This window comes from Diprion similis, chromosome 10 (genome assembly GCF_021155765.1).
Source record: "Diprion similis isolate iyDipSimi1 chromosome 10, iyDipSimi1.1, whole genome shotgun sequence".
Lineage (NCBI taxonomy): Eukaryota > Metazoa > Arthropoda > Insecta > Hymenoptera > Diprionidae > Diprion > Diprion similis.
This window is the reverse complement of record NC_060114.1, coordinates 14749984-14774683: the sequence shown is the minus strand read 5'-3', so window position 1 is coordinate 14774683 and position 24700 is coordinate 14749984. Positions and strand designations below refer to the sequence as shown.

The following is a 24700-nucleotide window of genomic DNA, read 5'->3' as shown; positions in this document are numbered from 1 at the left end:
TACGTAATAAATATATCAGTGAACCTTTATAACTGTTAATTTTTATTTATAGAGGTTAAAGAATAGAAAGATACGAAGGGGGGGGGGGGGGCGGGAGATTGTTGGTTAGATTTAAATTGCCTCGCCATTTAGTTTATGCAGCAATAATTGGTTATCTACGGGTATAATGTAATGCTTTGGTATATACTGTAAGTATAAGTCGTATATACCGCTATTCTGATGCACCTAGCGAGCCGAGGGCGAGAGGGGAGGAGGGAGGGAGGGAGGAAGTTGGATATTATAACTACAGAGTTACACAGCTGCGTGTGTGGCAGTGTAATTAACGGGATTAGATCGTTCGTTCTTATATTCTTGTCGGACTATTTTTTATATTTCCTTCTTTCTCCTTGGCGTGCCACGCTTTTCATTCGACGTGATATATGTGTTGTTGATGTTGTTTTTTTTTTTTTTTTTCGTTCTTGGCTGGGTTAGTGTTGGAACTGCGCCGAGTGATGGACTTTAATTGCATTAAATTTACTGTTATTTAACGAGCGCTTTTCAACTACCCGTTGTATATGAAACAAAGTTGTCGTATAACGCGTGTATAATCTTGACAAGATAGCCAGATAGGTTCATCGTATATACGTATGTACTTCTATAAAAGCACTGGCCGTGACTCGAGTCCGTATATTTACTGTCTTATGTGCAGGTGTGTGTGTGTGTGTGTGGATACTTTGTACGATCCATAATGGCGGGCGTCGCGTCACTGAAACTTCCTTCCCGGCTGACTGTCGTATTCGTCTTTTACAATAAACGGTGTCGGCGTTTTTCAATTACTTCAACGCGGTTGAAAAGCAGGGAAAACTTGCCGTTCCGGTTATTCCATCGAGTGCCGAGAATTCTTAACTCAAAGTAGCGAGGTGGCTGGTTTGTACAACGCGTGACTTACTTTCGTACCGGGAATTGCATTGCAGCTTATGCTTCACGAATCGTTCTTATTAAACGAGTTGCTAACGTAACGATATACAGATGTGTTACAATCTTTTTTTTTTTTTCCTTTCGTTTTTGTAATTGAATTTGAAACAACAATAAAATATCCTACGAAAACAATGGTGGGTTTAAATTTATAGAACAAAAAAGGATTGAACAATAATAAATGAATGTACGTGGTAAGCGTCAGTGATATGCCGTAGCTGATGAAAAAAATCGAACGAAGCGCAATTTTCGCTCAAATCTCCCATCGGGTTTTTGAATTTCAGGCTTCGCCGCTTGGCGTACGTACTGATAACGCAACAAGGCTCTTGTCATTCATCTTTTATATCGATCTTTTCCTCCATCTCTCAGCCTCTCGGGAAAAAAATAATTTCCGGGTTTTGGAATTGAAAGAGGAATGGAGAAAAATGAAAGAAGATAAAAAACGAAATAACCTTTGATGAGAGATAGAAGTAGTAATCGGTTCCAATATCGACGTTACGAAACGGATGGATAATTTTTTTTTCCCTTCTTTTTTTTTCTTTCCACAGTTTGAACCTATCCTCCGCGTACCAGAACTAGTAGGTTATATATATGTATGTATATTCTGCTGCCATGCCTGCAGCGCGAAGTTCACTTTACTCTTGAAACGGGCACCGGGTACATGAAGCTTAGTACTCCAGCGCACGCTCCGGTGCGTTTTACTCGTTAGATTTATGGTATTCATTTTTACCTCGCGTATTTTTTTATTTTTTTTATTTTTTTTTTACCCCTTCCCCTTTGACCTATACCTCTTTCCCCCATAGAGGCGCTAGTGGTAGGTTTTATTTTGAAAATTTTTTCTTCACATCATTGCGGTATGTAGCAGCAGCGTCGACGAAACCCTCGACTCAACCCTCCTTCCCTTAAGTCACTGGATTTACCTACCAACGTCTGCAGCTGGTGCCTCATGCATGTGTGCGGTAATAATTTTCGTGTACGAGCAGCACGGCTATACCGCGGTTATATAAACGAAACGTTTTGACTAAACGAACTGAACGGGATTTCAAACGCTGTATAGAAGCTTGCATAAGGTGGAAATGTCAAACGTTGACGGTGGGATAAATTTACCGTAACGTGTTGGTACATGCAAATGCGATCGGGTACCTATGCTTGGCTAGAAAGCTCTTAATCAAGCTCAGACCCGGTGCTGGTACTGATCTAACCTCACATGCAGGGCTATAGCTTAAACATTAAAGCAATCGCTTAGCTACCCTATGGTATGGATTGTAATTAGACTTTGTGCATCAGAGAATGAGCTTTGATTAGTGGGTTGTGCTTTCTCGAATATTGAATATTGCCGACCTTTCAATATCGCGCTTTTTCAAACGCCGCTGCTGCAATATCTTCAGAGGCTTGCACTTCTTCCGTTTTTCGTCGATTTAAACCCTGCCATCGAATGTAAACCATCGACGCATGCCAAAAGCTCCAATCGGACTACGGACATCTAGACGTTTGACATTGGCCTCAAAAACGAAAAGACACTGCAGTCGGATAATATGTACCTCTTTATATTTAATATGCACTCATTGGCCATTGGCTTCAGCAGCAATCAGTTTGGCACACAGAGTGCATCAGCACAGTGATTGAATCTTGGTTCAATCAACCACGTCTCGGCTAATATAACAACAAATATGTTATGGCATGTAATATCATCAGATGATGAAGTGTCACTAAACTCGACCAAGAATTACCCAATATGTTTGCGATCAATCACGTGACTCGTCTTCATCGTCGCAATTGTATTCCAACTGATACGAGTTCCCGGCACACGTATTGCCAGGTTTCGTGTGGTGTTGTACGAAGTAAATAGAACCTCCTGTGGTTTGAACGATATTTCATTGGACCTAGATATTATTTGGTCGGACCAAGAGGGAGATGGACGTTTAGATGGTCGGTGAATTGATCGATAGATGGGAGGGATGGGCTGGGACGGATATTGGCAACGGAATCTGGGGATTATCGAACAAGTGCAACGCTCTTACGGGAGGGAGGGAGGGAATCTGGATGGTGGATGATGAAGAGTGGATGAGGAGGCGGAGGAGGCTTGTCTACGTGTTATATTGACGACATTGCAAGGCCGACTCGGATCGGTGGAGACTGGTGAAATACGAAACGTCGTGAGGTTGTGACGTCATCTCACCTCAGGCACCTTGCGCGAGAGCAACTGAATAATAATCCCCTGTTCTTCTACCTACATTTTAACTGCACACCTGCGATATCCTAGAAATAATACCGCGAAAGGCGCTATAACCTTGCTGGAACTAACAACGATTACTCATCGAGAAAATCGTAGCATAAGTAAACGGTGTTGAAGGGTGTAAATGCGAGTGTGGATTAAGGTGGAAAGCTATGGTCGAAAAATGGCAACGGATCTATAAGGATTGGTCGAATCATCGATGCATCGATGGGCCTCAAGCTTGTATGTAACGTGGACGTGGACTCGGATACCCTGAACTCGACTGCCTTGTTTGGTTGGAGGTTACATCATCGTCGCCCAGCGTGGGCGGGATGAAGAAAATCGTCAAATACGTTCCTGACAGAATCACTGACTGATTGTCATCGGCAGACGTCCCTTGACGCGATACATAATTCGTTGCTACAATGTCGTAATTACTCCCATCGACAAATTATACCGTCGCGATTTACGTCACGTGACACACTCGATGCATCATTATGAGCTGAATAATGCTTGATCTTACCAACTCTTACTACCCTTGGTTGTACAGTGGATGGTTAGGTTCGCATGTTCCGAATTCACCCCGTTCCTTCCAACAGTGAAATTTTGCCCTACTCCGGTATTACGGAAAGCTTTGGCAATTCGATGCTTCGACAAAGCCAAATGGAATGCGAATACGACGATGGTGATTGTGATGGTGATGGTGATGGTGGTGGTGGTGGGACTTGTCTGACGGGCGCTTCGTCAGACTCTATATAGACAGCGACGGCGCACCTTAACTAAGACAACGACAATCCGTGCTATCATCAGCCTTTAACCGAGGTGATGTGGAAGAGAGAAAGAATAGAGAGATGGAGAGATCATCAGCAGCCTTTGGGCAGGGACATTGCGCAACGACGCATCACATCACGGATCAAGCCGCGTTTATTATCTTCTTTTTTATTAAGTCATTCAGTTATTTATTTATTTATTTGTTGACATTTCTTTTTTTTTTTTTTTTTTTTTTTAAATTCCAATCCACAACGACCTCCACCTCCTAGGCTATTCACATTTATAGACTTGACTTTGCTCAGCTGGGATTTGTAATCAGCTGATTATACCTGTTCGGAATGGAATTTTTTTTCTTCTTATTTTCAAACCTCGATGTTTACTTAACAAGGTAAAAGCGGAACGTCTTATCACGTAAAATAGTACCGATCAGTTCTTTCCTGTCTCTTTATCTCCATACATTACATTTACCATTAAATTTTCACTTCGAACCAACATACCTATCTTATTCGTGTTTCCTTTACCGAACGTTGATCGAATCAAAAAATCGTTAAGGTAGAGGCGACAAAAAGTTGTGTAGAACTAATCAACGCTGCTCAGACCCAACCGATACTAACGTCGTTAACGGTTTTCCCTTTTCTCTTTTTCCTCAGCTCTCTTATGTGTCGTACGTATGTACATACTAACGATGGAAAAATTTCTTGCGCACACTTCCCTTTGCTCTACTTAACTTATATTCGTGGTAAACATTTTACCCAATGAATTCGGTCTTTCCAAGTACGTCAGTGGTTGTTTGAGTATCCATGATCATTATTCATCCATGAATCTGATCGTAGTCATTTGATTAATGTTTCACTTTTCATATACATTCACAATTACTCGCTAATATTAGGATGACGAAGAAGATCCTCGCAGCAGCACTGAACTTTACGGTGCGCGTATGCAATGCCTTATTGATGTATGAAGGGACGAGGAGGAGAAGGAGGAGGAGGAGCAACAGCAATGTCGGTAGTGGATGTACTTCTGCTTCTGCTGTTGTGTTGCCGTTGCCGTTGCCGATCCCTTGGTCAAGGCAGGATCCCGTCGTTCCCCACTACTTGGAGTGAACACTGTACCGTGTCGTACCTCTATCCATGTCGCTTTAACTCCCGTGTGCCAACTCACGATCAAACTGCCAACCCGCCTCGACTCATGCTCCAGCAGCAAAAGAAGGCGACACCGTTCTCTATACTATACCAACGAACGGCCTCTCGAGGTGAGCCAGTGTCTAGCCGCCCGCGAGTACTGACGGCAGTCTTCGATTCTTGACTATTTGTCGCGAGTTTATTGTATTATGTTGTTGTTGTTGTTGTTGTACACGTTAAAGATTGGAAGAGAGGAAAAGAGGTCTGGAGATGATTTCATCCTCTATCTTTGCGAACAGCTTTGATCCATCATTACACTCCCATTTCTCGGTCGCAACTGCGGAACGTTTCGATTGCATTGAAAGTTATCGGTCAACAACACATCCGTAGTATTGAAAGATAGAGGGAGAGAGAGAGGGATAAATCTCGTTTGTGGTGCATCTTGCATTAGTGGTGGCTGATATTACCTTGGATTACGTGCAGCCACCTGCAGAAGTGCAGTGCAACGAGTGTCTGTGCGTGTATATATATATATATATATATATATATTTCATATATGTATGTATATATGTGTAAAGTGTTGCGCAACAATTTATCGTAGAAGTATAAAACGTATTGGAAAAGCAGTAAAAACCCTGTCACGTGGGCAAACACTGCATCATCGTTATTCGTATAGTTTGAGGATGAGCTAATGTTGAATTTTTAATCGAGCGTTTTTTAATGCTAATGAATGATTAAAAGTGAGTAAAATAAGCAGGAAATACGATATAGAGAGAATATAATTAATACTTCGTTATATCTGTGTCTTGATACCTTACGCGTGAATTTACTTGCACGATTCTGCTTGGAAGGAGAACTGATGGAGGTCAAAGCGAGGCGGTTTTCCCTCTTTAAAGAAAGTGCGGCAATTTAGGTTACACAATAATTGGACTTATTGACAAACGACTGGTGTAGCTTTGCTCTTTCGTATTCTCTCTTTTTCTCTCACTTCTCGACTCTGATTAGGGCCCGAAACGTTCAAATTGTGCTAATCAGGCTTCGGGACTCGTCATACATGATTATCATATTCATAAATAAATCATCGGTTGGGTATATCGATTGCACAAAGTGTTGTTTCGAGTTTCAAATATCCAGCTGCTGTTGCAAACTTTAACGTCGCCGCACCCATTTCACGCTTACAGCTGCTATTTCTTTTAAGGTCGTACATATGTAGGTATAACTTCCAGCTGTGGCAGCCTTTTTTATTACAATTGAATATATGTATATATATATATATACATACCTACGGTTGTTTTCTTTTTGGTTCTTTTTTTTTCTCTCTTTATTTCTTTCTTGTCATACTTATCCAACAATTCGTATAGCCTACTTGTTTCTTTTAATTCCCGTTCATCATGTAATTGCACCGCGGTAAATATATATGTTTTTCATCTGGGTCGACGGCAAGGTCGGGATGATTCTACAGAATAACTCTAAAATACAAAACCGTGTATAATAACGAACGCTCAGACTTTATCTCGATGCTATTATCCATCTTGTTTACCAAGTTTTAATAATTATAATTTAACCTGACAGCGAACGAACGACACGTGATTTTTTTACGTAGACGGCAAACAAAATCTTTTTGTCGTCATGATGTAGGCGGATACCTTAAACGTACGTATGTATGTAACAGAGACACACACGTAATGTGCAGCAGATGAGAAGAAAATGACCGTTTGAATTAGTTTAACGCGACGTCACTCTGTTGATAATATTACATATATTCGTATAACGTAATCAGGTCATCATCATCTCAGCGTGTGACTGCGTCAAGGATTCAATTGAAACGAGAGATGAAGGTATAAAGAAATAAGAAAGAAAAGAAAAAAAGGAAAGGAAAATACCGACACTCGTGCTCTGTGTAAGCAGAACTCGTTGTTACTTGCTTTCACTATCCTGCAGCCGCGAAACAATTTGCCTTCAGGCTCTTAAAGTCTAGACGAGAATAGAAACGCGTGCCTTTTTTTCATCCGTGCATTTATCACGCGTCCAGGTGTTGAACAACTACTATTTATCGTTTTTTTTTTTTTTTTCTTGTTTTTTTTTTCTTGTATCATAAGCACAGTTGGTTTCATTAATGTAAACGAATGATCTCTTATCAAAGTAATTAGCAATTTGTGCAAGGAAATGAAAAGGTATTACGATATCATTTTCATATCTTCGCGGTACAGAGTTCAGTACTTTGCAATATATCACAACAAGAACTGACTTACGAGGGAGCGAATTGCTCGCGTTATTTATCGCATCGTGCTAACACCGATGAGAATATTTTTCCTTGCGAAAGAAAGATAAAAGCAGAATTTTATTAACGATACCCTATACCTGCGTCGTCTCTTTTCGGCAGAATTTGTGCTATTTTAAATATCCGGTAGTGGAAAACACAGTGTGTTTTGAACTAGCGTGTGCAGTTGTAAAACTGGGAATTGAAACAGCGAGGAATGCGCGTTTACGCGCTTAAAAACATGTGATTCGTGACACCTGGCGAAGCATTAGTTTTTAACATTTGAAAATAAGTGGTTTAGTGACGTGCTAATGTTTGAAAAAAAAAACTGGTGACAGAGGTGGGACACGTCGAATCGATGAACGTTGTTTGGTCGGTTTAACTCGAGTCGTAGGGAAAAGTGGAAACGTATATACATATATACATACAGAGATCCAGGAAGTGGACCGGTCAAAGCTTATAATGGGTACAGACGAGATGGACAGGGGAATACCCAGCAGCACTTTAGCAACGTTGCGTGGAATCCTCGTCAGTTCTTTGTCTCGTGAAAATCTCGGACCTCACGATCTTCCGATAAACGAGAAAACCAACAGCAACAGATCACGTGTCACAAGGAAGGTGCACTTTTACGAAGGTTAATTTTTTTTGCATCTAATACACAACTTTTTTCACTAACTTTAGGATACAACATGTCATAAGATCGTTATTTAGTTTCATTTCATTTCCAATGAACTCGGTGCGCGTTTTAGAATCTACAAAAGCAACCGGAAAAGGGTATAACGTATGATACCTACACACGACACGTGATTCGACTCGTTAAAGGGACTTTCTTGTCCGACGGACGGACAGGCAGTCAGCCGTTCCTCTGACAACTTGACGTCTCTTCGGAGCCATGATTGGTCGTTCAATCATTTCCACCTGCCCATATGTCGCGTTGCGAAACCCATTCTCAAGGCCATTTTGCTGTCGTATACCAACGCGTCACATCAGCTGATCACATCTGTAAAGAATCTTTTCACATTTCCGGTTATACTCGATGAACGATATTCTATTGTGAAATAACAAGTGATGCTTTACCAGTATGAGACACGTGTGTGTATAGGATATAGAAAAGTTGGGGATTAATTTGTCCGTTGTTTTTGAATCTGTGCTTGGCACTTGTTTACAAAAATAAAAAAGAAGAAAATAAATCCTGTTTTGAACTGCAATGTAATGTTAATTCACGGTAAAAACTTGAAAAGCACTAATGGAATAATCTACTGTAAAATCTTTTTTTCACCCACGATAAGTTTTCGCCGTCCTCCACGATTTGGAACATGATGAAAATCATTCCAGCGCAAGTCTTAATTAAAAACGACCTATATTTACGTATAACCCACCTACACAGAGGTTTAGTCCTGCCCTGAGGAGTTTTTTGAGTGTAATCTCAGTTAGATGTCACATGGCGCAAGAGGAAAAGAGGATCCGGTTTTTGGTCTTATCTAAAGCAAAATTTTCTCAGCAATAAAAAGTTGAGAAAAAAAATTTCTTCTTTCATTCACGGGGTTTCTACGGCACGCCGGTGTGGTGATTATTTTAGAACCGTTACCGGCGCCACCGCGTTGAGGAAGCCGGAGGAAATTCACTCGGCACCTCTTCCGTGGCTGTCGGAGAAATGGAGATAGCGGTGTGCGAATATTAAAGCCGGGGGAAGCCGCGTTGAAAGGAGTTGGTAGTACTGGGCTGAGTCGGGACCACCGAGAATTTGGATCCCACGAGTTGAATTTACCCACTGAATTCTGAGAGGAGCTCTCTGAGCTCGAGCTCTCTTTCATTTGTGTATCTAATCCACGGGCCATTGTTCCTTCTCTACAGGTTACTCAAACCCCTTCACAGCCAGCGCGACATAATTCGCCATAGGTGTGCTCTATGGATGTATATTAAACACCTGTATTCTATTATACATATATATATATATATATATCCCATGAGTAAAGTTATTCTCATATAGTTTGGAAGGGAGGCTGGTGTAATATATATATATATATATATATATATACTATATATGTATAAACAGAAGCCGAGGGTGAAACACCGCGACAGTTTAGGTTTTATCGATGAAGTATCTCCAAGGGGTGGAAAACTTTTCTACGTACGTACTCGGTAACGACCTGAAGTTATCTTTGCTTCCTTTCTTTTTGGAAAAAGAAATACGCATCATCATCATCATCATCATCATCATCATCTACCGAAATGTGTGTGTATTTTTTTTTCTTCCCGCTGGTGAAATCTTCTAGAAGCAAATCATTTTCTTTCAATTCTTCCAAAACAGTACAGCAACTGGACTGTGGTATAGCATTTTTACACGTAAATCCATCACGAACGAAACTTGCTCTATATTCATTCATTCTCTCGGTATTTATTTGTAATTTCGTTCTCGATAACAATGGGTGCCAAAATGAGAGATAAAAAAGTTGAAAAAAAAAAAAAAAAATTACAACAGAGAAAAACTTTCCTGCCCGTGACAGTGAGCTCGCAGTGAAGATGACGGATTTTCCTCTTGGGATAACGGTACTGCTTCCATTCTGTCGTGTGAAAAACGATTCGACACCGTCACACAAGGTTACAGATTCCAGAAGAGGGAAAAGAGGAAATAAAATGGAAAAGGCAACGCGCGGAGACTCCGAGGTCAGCTGGCCTAGCCGACGTTTCGTATCGTTTCTCTTTTGTTTCTTATCCATGGAAGTGCCTACTGGAAATTAACTTTTTTCTGGTAGAATATTTCTTTTGGGTACTTGAGGAGAACGGTACAAGGTACATATCTCGCGTGGCGCAGACGCACACACGAAGAAGAAGCGCTATTGACAATAAATCAACGCTTTGAAAGCGGTTGGAAGTGTACCAACTGGCTTTCCCATCCAAGCCTGCAGGGCTCAGGGAATCCCCCTTCCCTCGATGTGTATATCCCCGGTAAAAACCCCCGAAATCCCCGCTACTTCTGGCTGATACACGGTTGAATTTTATTTCTCTTCTCTGTGCAGACGGTCGTGAAAAAGTTCCTCTGTTTCTCCACCTCATTCTCCTAGGGTTTAACCTCAGATCCCTAATTACAATGTTGACTAGTTCACACTGGTAACCTGCGACTATTAAAGTGCTTATAAAGACCCGCTGTACACCTCGAAAACGCGGGGATGCAAAACTCCTATACCGCTCAAGCGATCAGAGTGAAACTTGGGCAGTTAATACCTTATTTTGGCAAAAAGTGAAGCGTCTTTTTATTTTTCAAAACTTTGAAAAAAAATTTACAGATTGGTTACCACTTACAGAAATTGGACAAATTTTCACAGTTGCACTGAATGGATCGAACTATCCGGTATGATGCCACTCGGCGGTGATGAAACACACATTTTGAGCCCAGTTCCATGAGATTTTATGGTAAAATAACGAAATGACAGTTGATCTGGTTTTCGATTACGAAGTACACCGAAATCTCATTTTGGCGACACTTGTTACCGATTTTTCACGCCTGCCGGTAATTTTTTACCGACATTAGACGCATACATTACCGGCATGCGCGTAATGTCGATAACAAATGTCGCCAAAATGAGATTTCAGTGTACTTCGTAATCGAAAACCAGATCAGCTGCCATTTCGTCATTCTACCATCAAATCTCATGGGACTAGGCTCAAAATGCGTGTTTTATCACCGCCGAGTGGCATCATACCGGATAGGTTTATCCATTCAGTGCAACTGTGAAAATTTGGCCAATTTCTGTGGGTGGTAACCAATCTGTAAATTTTTTTCCTAAATTTTGAAAAAGTAAAAAGGCGCTCCACTTTTTGCTAAAATAAGGCATTAATTGCCCAAATTTCACTCTGATCGCTTGAGCGGTATAGGAGTTTTGCTTCCCCGCGTTTTCGAGGTGTCCAACGCTTCTTTATAAGCACCTTAAAACTCTGCGATACAAAAGGTTGCAGGTTGAATGTAATGACCTGTGTAAAATTGGTGGATCTTATTTCAAACGCTGTTTTCTTTGAGGATTCAGCGATCATCCTCAGAGTTCGTTCATCTCGCTCTGATAGTCAAAAGTTAGGAAAGAACTCTGGGAACTGTAGAACAGAGAATGATAACAGAAGGATGGGATTAACTGGAGTTAGCGACCGGAGGCTGGTTCGCTATGTATATACACATACTGAAAGACCGATATAAGTCAGTGGATTTGAATTCACTCGTGCGACTCGTTCGGGAAGAAGTGTAAACAACCGTGATGAAAAGTTCTCCGCTTAAGTCGTTTGCCTCAGCAGTGAAGGAAGACATTTCGGTAGCCTCATTTCGGTATCCTGTATTTCTGCGTTTCATCTTACCTCTGTCTCTGGAATAGGTATCACTATACTCTGAACGTCACCCCTGGGGCTTCGCATTCGTTCAAGAGACCCCTGACCTCATCGCTGGAAGAGTGGAGAAAAGATACTGTGAAATATCAAGAGGCATTCCCGTATTTGTTTCAATACAGGGAGGATTGTAAATTTGAGCGACAATGCTTCACAATCAGAGTCATTTGGTGCCACGGAAAAAGGAGCGTTCAGCCTCCTGAAAAAGTACAAGAAGATGGACGAATCCTTCTCATCAAAACATCGCCCTGCTGGCATAGATCCAGCTGCTACTGCTGCTTGTTCTTTTGCTTCAGAGAAAACCAATGTACCTACATTTCATGCATATTATGCTTTGTGTATAGATGGATGCACTCCGTGAAAGTAAATCCTTGAAAACAGAATCGTAAACGGAATAAAATACCAAATACAGTCAGCTGATTTCTGGCCGATGCGATGGTGCATGAAGAATGACCGGACGGTGAATTGAGTTTTAAGAATTTGATCACATCGTTACAGTCGAGATTTCTTCTTGCGTCTGCTTCATACCGCGATTGGCACGAACCTATTGCTTCACTTCACGTCGTTTTCGTTATTTGTGCCTGATATAGATATGTTGCAATTTTGAGTTATGGAGGATGTGACTGAAACCCTCGGGGAAACCTGCGGCGCCTGCTTCCGTTGTAACGCCGGGGAAACAACGAGACTGCTGCGAAAGGATACCGAGATAGCAGAGACTGAACTTGATGGGCTAGCCGAGATATGTCTTGCCCTGGGCAAATTGCCCCCTCTCCCCCCCCCCCTCCCCCCTCACCATAATTGGCACTTGACCTTTTCGCTACCGTTTTACCGCCTATATATACGTATCATTTGAAATTGAGGCGAGACTTTCCATCTTCTACGGAACGTCCAGATTGTTGACCCGCACCTCCTGGAGGGCTTGATGGTGTTTCAGCACGGATTGTCTCTTGATAGGTTTAAGCGGACGCCATCATAACGGATTCACTACTTCAGCTGAGGCGCTCTAGTCCGAGAGAGGAAATTTTCGCGGAGATATGAAAATTAATTTAATACAAACCTTGCGACTGGGAGTCGAGGATTAGCGTGAACGCTTCAGCGCATTTCCGCGCCCATTGTTCAATATCGATCCAATTCTAAGCTTTGGGTTTAGTTAGTACTTAAGGTTATGTGTCGGTATGGATATGATAGCCTCTTTCGATTCAAGACTGAGCATCTGGTGAGATTCAAATCTCAAGAATCGGAAGTGGAATAAAAATTATTTTATCACCCGGTACTACCCGGTAGCCCTGGATTTTACCCATTATTAGTGGGAATGCTGCCGGGGGGGTTGTAAAACATTTTCGAGTTTGAAGACCAGATTCTCTATCCTGTAAACTCTCTCACAGTGCTTCAGGGTTTCTTAGAACTTTCAACTTGGACATTACCAGAGTTGTGTTTCGTTAAGTATCGATGCACCAGCTTGGTCAATTTCTTGTCTTGTGTACGGCTCGTTTCGTATTTTCGATACCACTATTGTCGTGGAAATAGCATTAAATAGCGCGTAACTAAATAAGTATTCCATCGTTGACTGAAGGAAAAAAAATTTGAAGAAAAAAACCTTTGAGTGAAAAAGAATTCAAATACAATCAGTCGTTCTCGAAGTAGATTCGGGTATAACAGACAACGACGATGGGGGTGGCTTGTTACCAACCCATAGTACTCAACTGCCGGAACTAATCTCGGGCAATTAAGTTGAGAAATTTCATTATCCTCGACCGATCAGCAAATCGAGCGGGAAACACGACGAAGGTTTAATTGACGTTCCATGAAGCAGGAAATTTTCAAACTGAAATTCATTCTTTCTATTACTTCTTTGTTGCCGCCGTTGAAAAACTCGTAGGATTACGATCTACATGTGAAAATCGTCCAATGTCTACATTCGAGAGGTGCTTCAAGAAGCCGGATAATTGACTCCTTTATACAACATTATACAATGCCAATGTAACATCTGCATGTCAAGGGGATGCAAATGACTTGTCTCATCGGCTTCCACTATAGTAAGAAGCAACCACTATAGGAAATCTAAAGGCGTGAAAGTATCACCGGATGAAATATAAACGCTGAAGATGATGAGGTCCGACCGACCTGGTGACTGAGGAACCTGGAGCGGCAGCTGAAAGCCGCCTGCGAACGGCGCGCAACTGATCGATGCAACAGCGTTGCGGGGAGGTTCGTTGGTGGTGGAGGGTTGCGGCGGGGGAGTCCCCAGCGATGGTGCCTCCCTCTTGGTTACGAGCTTTCCTAAAGCGTACCTCGCAACTCAGTACCGAATCCTCAGTCCTCGCCCAGAGATCGCACCCTCCCGTTCACTCCACGTTTTTGACAACATGTCAAGCCATCGTGACACGAGGGTCTTCAACGACCTTGCAGACGCTTCTGCAATCCAGCACATCGCAATCGGAGTTTTCCGCGCCTAACGACTACGGAGGAACGATCAAAAGATACACGTGCATTCGCAACACGGTCACGACTTAAGTTCAGATTTACTGCATCTTGGATACGTGGATTTCGGAAGAGTATCACCGTCGATAGTGCGTGAGTGCGTGACGCTGTTTATACCTGACTTCATGAAGAGAAGGTGATATTCTTCCGGGTAACAGAAGGTGTTCTTCGGTTATGCTTGCAAACGCGTGGACCATTTTTTACACCGATCAAAGGTCTGGAGAAGACTGAACAGTGGCGGCGAGGTTGGTGGCCTCTTGGGCCGGCCATGGGGGATAAGACATGTTCTCCGAGTTGTGCCGGGAGACACTCAGGAAGGCTGCGGTATGCTACAGTTCTGGAAGATCGGCGAGTCCCTCACCGTCGCCGCCGAACTCGCCGCCATCATCTCCCGCCAAGGAAGCCAAGTCCTCTGCCAATCTTCAATTGGCAAATGCTACTACATCCGCAGACCTCAAGGACACCTCTGCTCCATGCAGAAGGACCGTCGTCACGCCGCCAACTTCCATATCCAAGGAGTACGTCGCACCGCGGTCGTAAACACAACACTTATTAATTTTCACCTACAGTTCTACTCTTTTTCTATGTATACCGAACTGGCATAGATTACTTTACCTATGAAGATAGAAGAAGAGTAGAATCGTAGGTCGAACTTCATATCAACGGTAATGTCTCGTGGATAATTAGATCCTCTCTCTTCCTCTCTTCTGGTTACCGTAGAAGGCGGCCTGCTACTCCGACTGACTTTTCCGGAAGAAGATCACCAGGGATCGAGTACAGGGATGCTCGAAGATCCATCTACGCCTCTTCACCTGAACGTAGGCGCAACGAAATCGTTCGCGGTACAACTCCGTCGCCAGGAACATCTCCGGAACCCATTGATGAGGCTTCAACTTCGGAGGATGAAGGTACTACTTCATCTTCAGGATGGCATACCAATTACTCATAGAGTTACTCATAATTTTCGGACTACAATTCAATTACCTTCCTTGTACCGTATAATCAAGGTTGAGGATTGAATATTAATTTTTGCACTTACTGAACACGTGTCACACAACAAAGTTCGTATATATCCTTAATTTTACAAAGAACGTTTCAACCCCTGCAGTTGACTTATTTACGGTGTTAAGGTACTGCCTTTTCAACGGCAATGCGGTCGTATGCGCAAGTTTCTTCGACAAACTTTACCACGTGGAGCATTTTATACTGCACCATTACAGCCGGGCATTTTATCACAATCGTACCATCGGCTTACGTAGGCACGTAACCGGCAAATGTTTAAATCAATTCCAGCTCTCTCATTTTATACGATATAACTACGTGCATCCATCGCATGGAACATCGTTAAAATCATTGGTACCATTTCTTCGCCAGACCGAAATTTTGTACTTGTTCTTGAGAAAAGGTAAAAACTCATTTCAGAATCAATTCATATATTGTAATTGACTTTGCGGAGAATCTCTAATGTGACTCACCGATGTGTATGTAACTGATAGAATTGGAATAATTAATTTGTATACTTGAATGTATGTGTAAATGTGTGCGGTGCACATAGAAAGAAACGGGTTACGCTCAATTCGAGTCTGATGGGCAAAAAATTGAGGGAAGCGTTATAACGGAAATGTTTTGCGGATAGTGGATATCCTGTTCTTTGCACTACCATCCTGTCTGCAATCTCGGCTTAATGACCGTACGTAATTGTTAATTAATTACATCTAAACGAACATCTCAGGTTAATTAATATTAAACTTTGTCATCAGTGCAACTGAGCTATCGTTTTTATGAGACCATGACTCGCTCGTATGCTTCATTGATTAGTCGATAAAGATGATGTTATACTATTAAGTTTTATTAATTTTTCCTGAATATTGTCAAATGAGATCATCTACACGGCTGTGAAATTCTTGAACATTAAATGGTGGAATAGAATAGGAAGTAGTGACAGGGAGAGAATGAAGTGGGAAAGAAAACTAGAAGACTAATAAGCGAAGGTTCGTTGAAATTGTCCGCAGTGGTGGGAAAATCGTATAAGGCACGTAACTCGATGGCGCAGTATGAAGGCAGCGGGAGATATTCATCAAATTAATAAGCTCATTACTGTCTAAAAATAAGATTAAAGGAAAGAAAAAGTTGCAGATTTTTCCATTAGGTTAATTCGGTTGAATTACGTAACGTCGATATTCTTATACAAAAGTAAGGAATAGAATTTGCAACATTTGACGGTACGAGAAAAGCGACAATGCTTAAAGCCGATGAATTGACTCGGTTTCTTTTTCGCTTGCGGATGACGATGGTAATACTGTCGTAGTAAATACTGCGTGTAGGGTATGTAGTAACCATCAACACCTACCCCATCGCTGCTCTAAATCAGGGCGAACTTGGGGCGAGCGATTCGTACCAGGGTACGTACCTACGAATCCGCAGTTGGTCCAACTTTTATCAGGTTTTGTCACGCTCTCAGTCACGATTTTCCGAGCTTGGAAGCTTGTAAATCTTATCGCACTTAATACGTGCGAGGCAATATGATTTTATTAGTTAGCTGGATGGTTGTACACTCTGAACGAGACACATTTCCGTTGGTATGCAAATTCATGCAAATGTGACAATATTGACATGTGATAACGGCCAAAAATAGAGACGTTTCTTTTTCACACCATATCATTTCGTAACCACCTTATGAGTGTGTGATATATCTCGTATGTCGTATGAAACTGGGGAGGACTAAGGCGGTTGGTTGGCAACGTGCGCTAGTATTAAGCCCATATCGTTAACCGCATTAGCGTATATTTGCCGCTCCTGCTGTTGCTGACGACGGTACAAAACGGTGATGTAACATGTCAGTAAGTTGATTCAGGGATGCACGAAACTGATCGAGTCGTTAGAATTTGAAACCGGCCAAGTTTCGAGCACAATCGTTTTTATTGTGGAATGTAATGTGACAGGAAGGGAAGATCGTAAGATAAGTTTGAAAGATTTTAGAGCGTATCGGTGATATAGTCTGTATGACGGTTGTTGTGGCAACAACTGCAATCTTGCAGTTATCATAATAACAGAATTGCTGTTTGTTCGTTCAGTGGTGAACGATGAGCAGCATGTCATTGTCAAACTTTACCAGACTCAGTAGCGGTTATTCGGAACTCCAAATGAGAATTGGCTGCGAATTTCGGTGCTGGATACTATTTTACGTCACCGAAGCTTTTGCAAACCATGATTCTTTGGTGCGGTAGTTTTTTAATCATACCTTGGCAGGCCGCGAGTCATCCGTGGTGCAGTGTTCGGAACTTATTACTTGGAACCTGCTACCGTCGGGCTGCCATCTTCCTTATTGTCAACCAGCTTCATTGTCCAAGTGACTGAAATAGCCGGATCGTTGGTGTAGGTAAGGGTTGTACGTGACGCAAAACTCTCTCGTAGTTCGCAGTGCAGTGAAGTAGAAACGACGACGACGACGACGACGAGAGTGTAAAGCAAAAGTTTGAGGAACCTTAAACAAAACTCGAGAGACATTGATCGTATCGTTTCTCTCTCTGCACGAAAACGACGAATCACTCGAGAACGATTCAACAGGTACACACAAAGTCTGCCTCTGATGACGAGTCCAGATCATCTTGTTGAAAATGGAAGTACTGTAACGGGCTACATAAGGATACTTTTGTTTTCAAATCTCTACTTGGAGGGTTTATTTCGGGAGTCATCGTGTGAAAAAAACAAACGCTTTTAAAGTGGCCCAATTCGAGAATAGAGTCTACTGAATCCTGTCCAAAGCTGAGAAGCCTCATGCGAGAGCTTCCGATATGTGTGTGATTAGCCAATGTTCGCCTGGAGGCCTTCAACTACGGCTGATGGTCGTGTCGCTGGGGTAGTGAGATATTTTTCATTATAAAAATCGCAGAATCTTATCGGCCACGTCTTTGTTGGTTCAGGGTTTTTTTTCCTTTTCTTTTTTTTTTTTTTATCATCATCTATACATGTATATACCTTATTCAGATCAGAGTTTCAAGGAGAATTTGCCGCTTCGCTGAGGGTGAAATTCCGGCCGATCGACCAACCGACCGACCGAATTCTTCCTCTCCGCGTTTCATTCTTGTTGTAGCACTCCCACTCAAGACTTGAGTATCGATATTGGAAGCTCCTTCTCCACCTTTGGGATACTCCGTAGTGGTCTTATGCCCAGGAACAGATACAAAGCGTTTCTTCGATGTTCCAGTGAGAACGATGTGAGGCCAGAGGGCGTGAGAGGAGCAGGGGAAGGAACTCTTGCGGTGGGCTGCTGTTAGCCTTATGTCAGTTAATGGTAATTCAATTTGCCCACAACTTAGTAAACGCGTTTCGTTGCAAAACTACCGCCGCCATTCTCGCGAGTTACGTTGTATCGAGACCACCAAGGGTCTGCAATAACTAACCAATTCGATCTGCTCGATACATTTTATGCTCTGTTACACGTACCTACGTGGTGGATATATATGTTTTCCATTCTCATTTCGTAAATCACGCAATAAATCAGTCCCCTGCATAAATTTATCACACGTTTCTGCTCACCAGAAGGCATTGCATCCATTCTTCGAATTTGTTACACCCAACGCAAATTTTGTTCTTATACATTTCCAATTCAAGTGCATTCATCGGACATGGTGTATTGCTGTAAGAATAAAATCGTCTACATTGTGATTTCGTCGGTATTCAATTGATTTTGAGTGGAAATCGTCTAATGATCTCCAAGTCACTTGTAGAAGTGCTTGATCATGTTTTCAGCAGATCTTGTGTATACGTCAAGTGATGAATGGTGGTATAAATATACCTCTTATCTCAATACAAACGTTGACCAGGAGTACAATAAACCGATCAATTCATTCTCTTTGTACTTCTTCTTCGCTTTGTGCTTTCTAGGTTACTCTGAACTACTACCGCCTACAAGAGACACTAAGTTTAACGCTGCTACCGTATCGGTGGAAAGTTTAACAGCTTACAGATGCTGCTATCGCACCATCGTCATCCGGAATACATATATTGGTACATACATACATCAGAGGGGCAAAAATCGTGAAGAAATGTCTTGGTCTATTGACCGGCCCTTGCAAAAAGCACTTGGTGAACTTTGACTTTTCGGGGCTACCGAGGGTGGTTCTCTCTTTCTTTTTTCAACCGGTCTCTTTATTTTCGTCTCTTTTCTTTTTTCTATTCTCAATTGCTTCGCCGCCGCTACCTGGCGTCGGGTTAGAATTATGCTAAGGGTTGATTCACGGCCCGTTTCATACCGCGTTCTATATTAAGCCTTGCCTTCAGACTGCTCCAGGAAAAGGGACCCGCCAGTCGGAAAGGGACTCGAAAACGCTTTATTGATATCCACGACTTACTATCCACCTCCTCGATTTCTTCTTCCCAGGGACACACGACGAATTGGTCGTACGTAGTAACGCACCTTTCCGATCCCAAGGGAAAACGGAGTCAAACACAGTCACGGTAAAATCTCGAGGACTCTTTCCACTCTCGACCTCACTTGATCCCTACAACAGGGTGGAACGTGCGAGGGTTATCCATAACGTCGATATATTTCTCGTAGACTTGTGCAGGGAAATGGAGGGTTCTACCTAGATATATACGTACGCTATAGGTATGTAGGTGGGAAGATGTCAGTGGGGGTATATTTTCTCATCCGTTTTCGAGAGTCTTGACCTGTTTTTTTCCTCTACTGCAGTGTAAACCGAAGAAAACTTGAGTCTATTGTTCATCTTTTTTCTCTTCTTTTTTTTTTTTTTTTTTTATTGTTCATTATATTTGCATGTTACTCTCCGTGTATATATAAGTGACGTGTAACGAGGCGTCGAGATCGCCGTTGACGTAAGCGAAGAAGATTTTTACCTATAATAACGTCGGGATTCGTTATCGCCGAGTTTTTCTACGACAACGTGACTTTAAGGACTACAGTTACTGACTCGTGGTATCGTTCTAGCGAAAAACGCGAAGGAAATTGCTGGCTGTCTTGGCTGCCCCTTCGCGACAAACTTCCCCTCGATCCCTTGTATAAGATTTCTCTGAGTTTTATCACATTACCTTGGCGAGGATGAGTTGAGCGTAATATCTAACGTCAGGATCGATAATCCTCATAGTCTTGCGCCCCTACGCTCGATCTCGATCTTATACAGGCTAAAGCAGTGCACACCCTCAAACATCCAGAGACCGTAAATCTCGGGGAAATGAAAAATTTCTCACGTCAGGCAGTAAACGTTGACTGACGGACCCGTGTCCGAAGGAAACAACGAGAGAGAGAGAAGGGCAGTAATTGAATTTGACCCACGCAATGAGGCCCGTCCAACGACCGGAAATTATCCGATTTAATAGCTTCGTATAGGTTGTCAGTCGTCAAAAATCAATCTCTTATACCTATAGAGCTGTTAACGATTCTCACTCCGGAACTGGAGACTCCTACCGAAATTTTGTAACATTGTATATCTATGTTGGCATTAAATCGGGAAAAAATTGTTACCGCAGTTGCAAAATTATGTAAAAGATGAACGTTGCCGTAGTCTAGGTGATATTGTAACCGGAAACGTTGCGTTCTTCTTTTACAGCTGGAGCCGCTCCTGAGGAGGCTAGCCACAGGTCCAGCTCTGCACACAATCGCCACTCTATCCCTAAGGGTGAGTCGCGCCATGTTTCTTATCTCTAAACGTCTTAGTCGACGACGACGACGACGATGACGACATGCGATATCCTCATTTGCGGTAGATCAAATTACGCAGACCTTCTCACACTGACCTGCGATCTCATACTTATCGTATCGTTGATAAGAATACGCAACGTATGCAAGCCAAAGATGCGTTCAATTTATTAGATGCCCCAAAAACCGATACTAGCGCTGTAATATCTGAAGTTAAACTAACGGGTCACGTGGGTGATAGCCTATCAGAAACAAATTTAGTCACATGGTTAAGACACTTTAACCTCAAAGCCGTACACAGTGAGTCACGTGATTCGTTAGTTCCATTAAAGTTATTGAAGCGCTGGTGTCGATTTCGTCTGCTTCAAATCGGCTCAAGCCGAGGACGCTGAGTCAGCCATCTTGAAGTTAGTATAGATATCAGTACAATTTACCGACGCAGTGATTTGATTTTTCGTTTTTCTTGTGATCAACAGATGTGAAGCGTCGCAGCCTCTACGATGAAGACTCCCTTGACGGCGACAATTCCTACGACGTTCAAGGTAATTATTCGGGAAGAGATTTTATTTGTCGTGAATTCTTTTTTTTTTTTTTTTCTTTTTCTCTTACATGTTATTATCATTGAGTTGATTAGATATATTTTGATAATTGCATGCCAAATTATGGGACAGATTATAGGTTATGTAAAATGGTTTGAAAAAAAAAGAAACAAAAAAAAACAATAAAACAATAATTTTCGTTTCGCTTGTATATCGATCATGCGGAACTGCTTGCTTGACCATTTACTATAGGTCGCGATCATCCCGCGCGAAGAGACGTGTTCGCCATTTCAAGTTGAAGTGTGTTGTCATTTCCGGTCTCGTTGTTTAGGGCGGGAGTCAGTCGGGAGCGCCAAAGATACGGATAGAGTAAAGCTGGTCCGTGACCGACAGAATGAGGAACGACAACGTAAGCTCGAGGAGCTTAGACAACAGGCCCTTGCTGCCCAACGGTTCAGGGAACAGCGCGAGGAAGAACGACGGAAACGAATCGACGAGCTTAGGTCGCGCGACAACGACAGGTAAGGAATATGAAGGGGGGGGAAAAAAAAATTGAACCATCGGATTCCGAGGCGATAATGACGTTGGACATCATTGGTAGTCAGACTTGTTTTTGCTAAAATAAGAAAATAAAAGAAAATAAATAAGACAAGAAATAGAGAAGATGACGGTTACGAGACGACGAGACTTTTGAGTCGATCTTCAGGAAAAATGCTTTTCTTCCTTCGTGTGACAAGGCGAATTTTGTTCTTTCAACTTAGGCGGAATCAGGTAGAAGAAAGGAAACGATTGATATGGGAGGCAGAGCAGGAACGACGCGAGGCTATTTTGCGGAAGAATCAGGAAAGAGAGGCTCGGATCGAAGCGAAGAAGAAAAATGAAAAGTCACAGATCGTCTTTGCCTTCGGTAGCTCGACGCCCCGGATGCTCGAGCCCGCGGATACCGGCGGTTCGACATTCTGGGGTACGCGAAGGGCCACCTCGACTACCAATGTCATGATGTTCACAGCCGCTCAACCTCTCACGAGGCGGTCATCCGAGAGAGAACTTGACGGCAGTAAGAAGAGAGCCACGTCTGCCGGTGGACTAGACCGCAAACCCGGCGAAGGTTGGTGAAACGGTTATCGCACACACTCTTCCAATTCCACAGTTAAAAAGACACAAGTCTTTATAATATCGAATAATTATATCTAGGGGGTGATTGAATTTTATTCATTCACTTTTACTCACCCTCCCCACCCCCCTTCTTGTGTATTCTTCGGAATCAGTCCCACGACAGGCTCGGTCCGCGATTTTATCAAAACGATACAATATAATAGTGATATACTAATAATAATAGTACGGTTTATTCACGTGAACACCGCTCATCGCTTGTTTTTAATTATAAGTTAGCCTGGTTACTTTACCTTTCTTTTATTCTTTTGGTTTATCTCATTTATATTGGTATTATTATCATTATTATTATCTACATAATCTTGTATATGTACATATGGTGGTAAACGCACTGATACTTTATTTTACCTCGTTTCTTGCATGGGATATATTATACTTATATTATATATGTATATATACATACAGTCATCGTCACTGGCAGCACATTGATAGAACATGCAGATGTGGCAAGTGATTTCCCGGTTGTTGGTGTGCTTATTTTAGCACGTGACTATGGCATTGTTGTAGGGTAACTCTTTTTGTCGAAGAAATCTTATTTCATCTCGCAGATATCACATTTTTATTTCGTTTCAGCATCCTGAACCTGCTCACTTTTCGTTCGTTGCAACCGCACTATATTTTTCTCTCTCTCTCTTTCTATCACTCTCTTACACGTGACAGACGGCAGTATACTTAACAGTTTTATCGCAGCATTGTTGTATTTTATTTTTTTCGATTGCAAAAGCGAGATTCAAAATTTATCGTTTCATTGGGAGAGAAAAAATTCACTCTTCGATTGGCGGTATCACGATTCGGCACGCTTTTACCTCATTGGAACGCATATCCGAATGGCAACATGGTGGACGTTGTTCACTAAACGACTCTGAGGATATCGACGAGCTGATCGAAATTAGTGCTCTCTGATCCGGGGCCGAAAAAATCAAAGAAACTCTTAATAGAGACTTTTGGCGAGTTTTGAGGATTTTTAGGGTTGAATATGTCTTCGTCTCGATGATGTTCTCCTTTGGTCTAGGTCCCGCTTCTCATTCTGTTTTATATATCCAGCATCGACCGATCAATGATGTTTATCCAGCCGGTGCTGATAATGAAATGGCGGGAATGACGTTTTCTTTCCAGATATGCGAATGTCTTCCTCAATGTACGAGGTGTTCAATTGGAACGCTAGTTCTGATCACCATCCTCCCTTAACTCCTGCAAAAACAAAGAGAGCCAGCCTCTCTCTGCCTCCTACATGCACCACCGACGTCTTTGACATCGACCATAAGCCCGCTGTTCAAGGTAGAGATTCTAGGCCTGCAACGATCGTTAATCAGCGAGCAGTCAGCGGTGAGTTCTCTGCTCCTGTTAGATGCCTGCATCAAGTCTCGGAAAATAGTACAACATCGAATCTTTCTCTCTTGTATGATATATCAAAAAGCAAGCGCACTCACTCGTCTAATCGTATAGCTGTAATGTAACGTTTATACGTATATCAGCTGCTCTTCTACTCGGACTAAAGAAAAATTGCAACAGAGAAGCATGGATTGTTTTTTCCCCCCTTCTAATCTATGAATAATATTAATACGTGGTATAATACGAAAAAAATGTTCGTTTGTTCGTTAAAAAAAAAAAAAAAAAAAAAAAGAAAATCTAACCGGTAAATATTTCGTTTGTGTTTTAATGCATCCTGAAAGAATGACGATGACTAACATTAACATTTATTTCGTACGATATTATCCGATTGAAAAGGGATGCTACGAATTTTATATCTTTGATTAGCCTCGACTAAACTTATCAACAATGATCGTTTGTGCGCGTGTGGAGTTTTATTAGTTCGGTTAATAGGCTGGAATTTCTTCGTATCTACAACACGAGATTCAGTTGATCAGCTCTTCACCCTATTTCAACGACATAATAAGCACTTGCATAGAGAATATTTTTGGAAAAGTATTGATCGTCAGACTGTTGCTGCAGACATCGCTGTTGCTTGGATTTTTTTTCGTTCTGCAGTTTTCTTTCCTACCAAATGGCTGCTCTGTTCCGCTTGTCGTTCTCTTCTGAGTTTGAAAGGTATTGCTAGATTTACATGTTTTCAATCCTCTCGACAATCCCCACATCCCATTATTCCAAGTACGTACGTATGTACATGCTACGAATGACCCAATTTATTCGTACCAA

General features: G+C 42.1%; 1 protein-coding gene across 18 annotated transcripts in view; it reads left to right on the top strand.

The window, feature by feature from the left end:
* Nucleotides 1-24700, top strand: part of LOC124411482 (MAP7 domain-containing protein 1-like) — a 77171-nt gene that overhangs the window by 38828 nt on the left and 13643 nt on the right. For 4 of the 18 annotated variants that reach the window (XM_046890611.1, XM_046890605.1, XM_046890606.1 and 1 more), the window contains exons 2-6: nucleotides 20743-20811; nucleotides 21308-21373; nucleotides 21702-21891; nucleotides 22132-22478; nucleotides 23660-23869. In XM_046890611.1, the coding sequence (XP_046746567.1) occupies nucleotides 20743-20811; nucleotides 21308-21373; nucleotides 21702-21891; nucleotides 22132-22478; nucleotides 23660-23869 (882 nt within the window). Of the gene's footprint in view, nucleotides 1-7440; nucleotides 7956-14157; nucleotides 14692-14893; nucleotides 15082-20742; nucleotides 20812-21307; nucleotides 21374-21701; nucleotides 21892-22131; nucleotides 22479-23659; nucleotides 23870-24700 lie in introns of those variants that run through there. The other 14 variants (XM_046890600.1, XM_046890607.1, XM_046890608.1 and 11 more) reach the window with 11 other exon arrangements.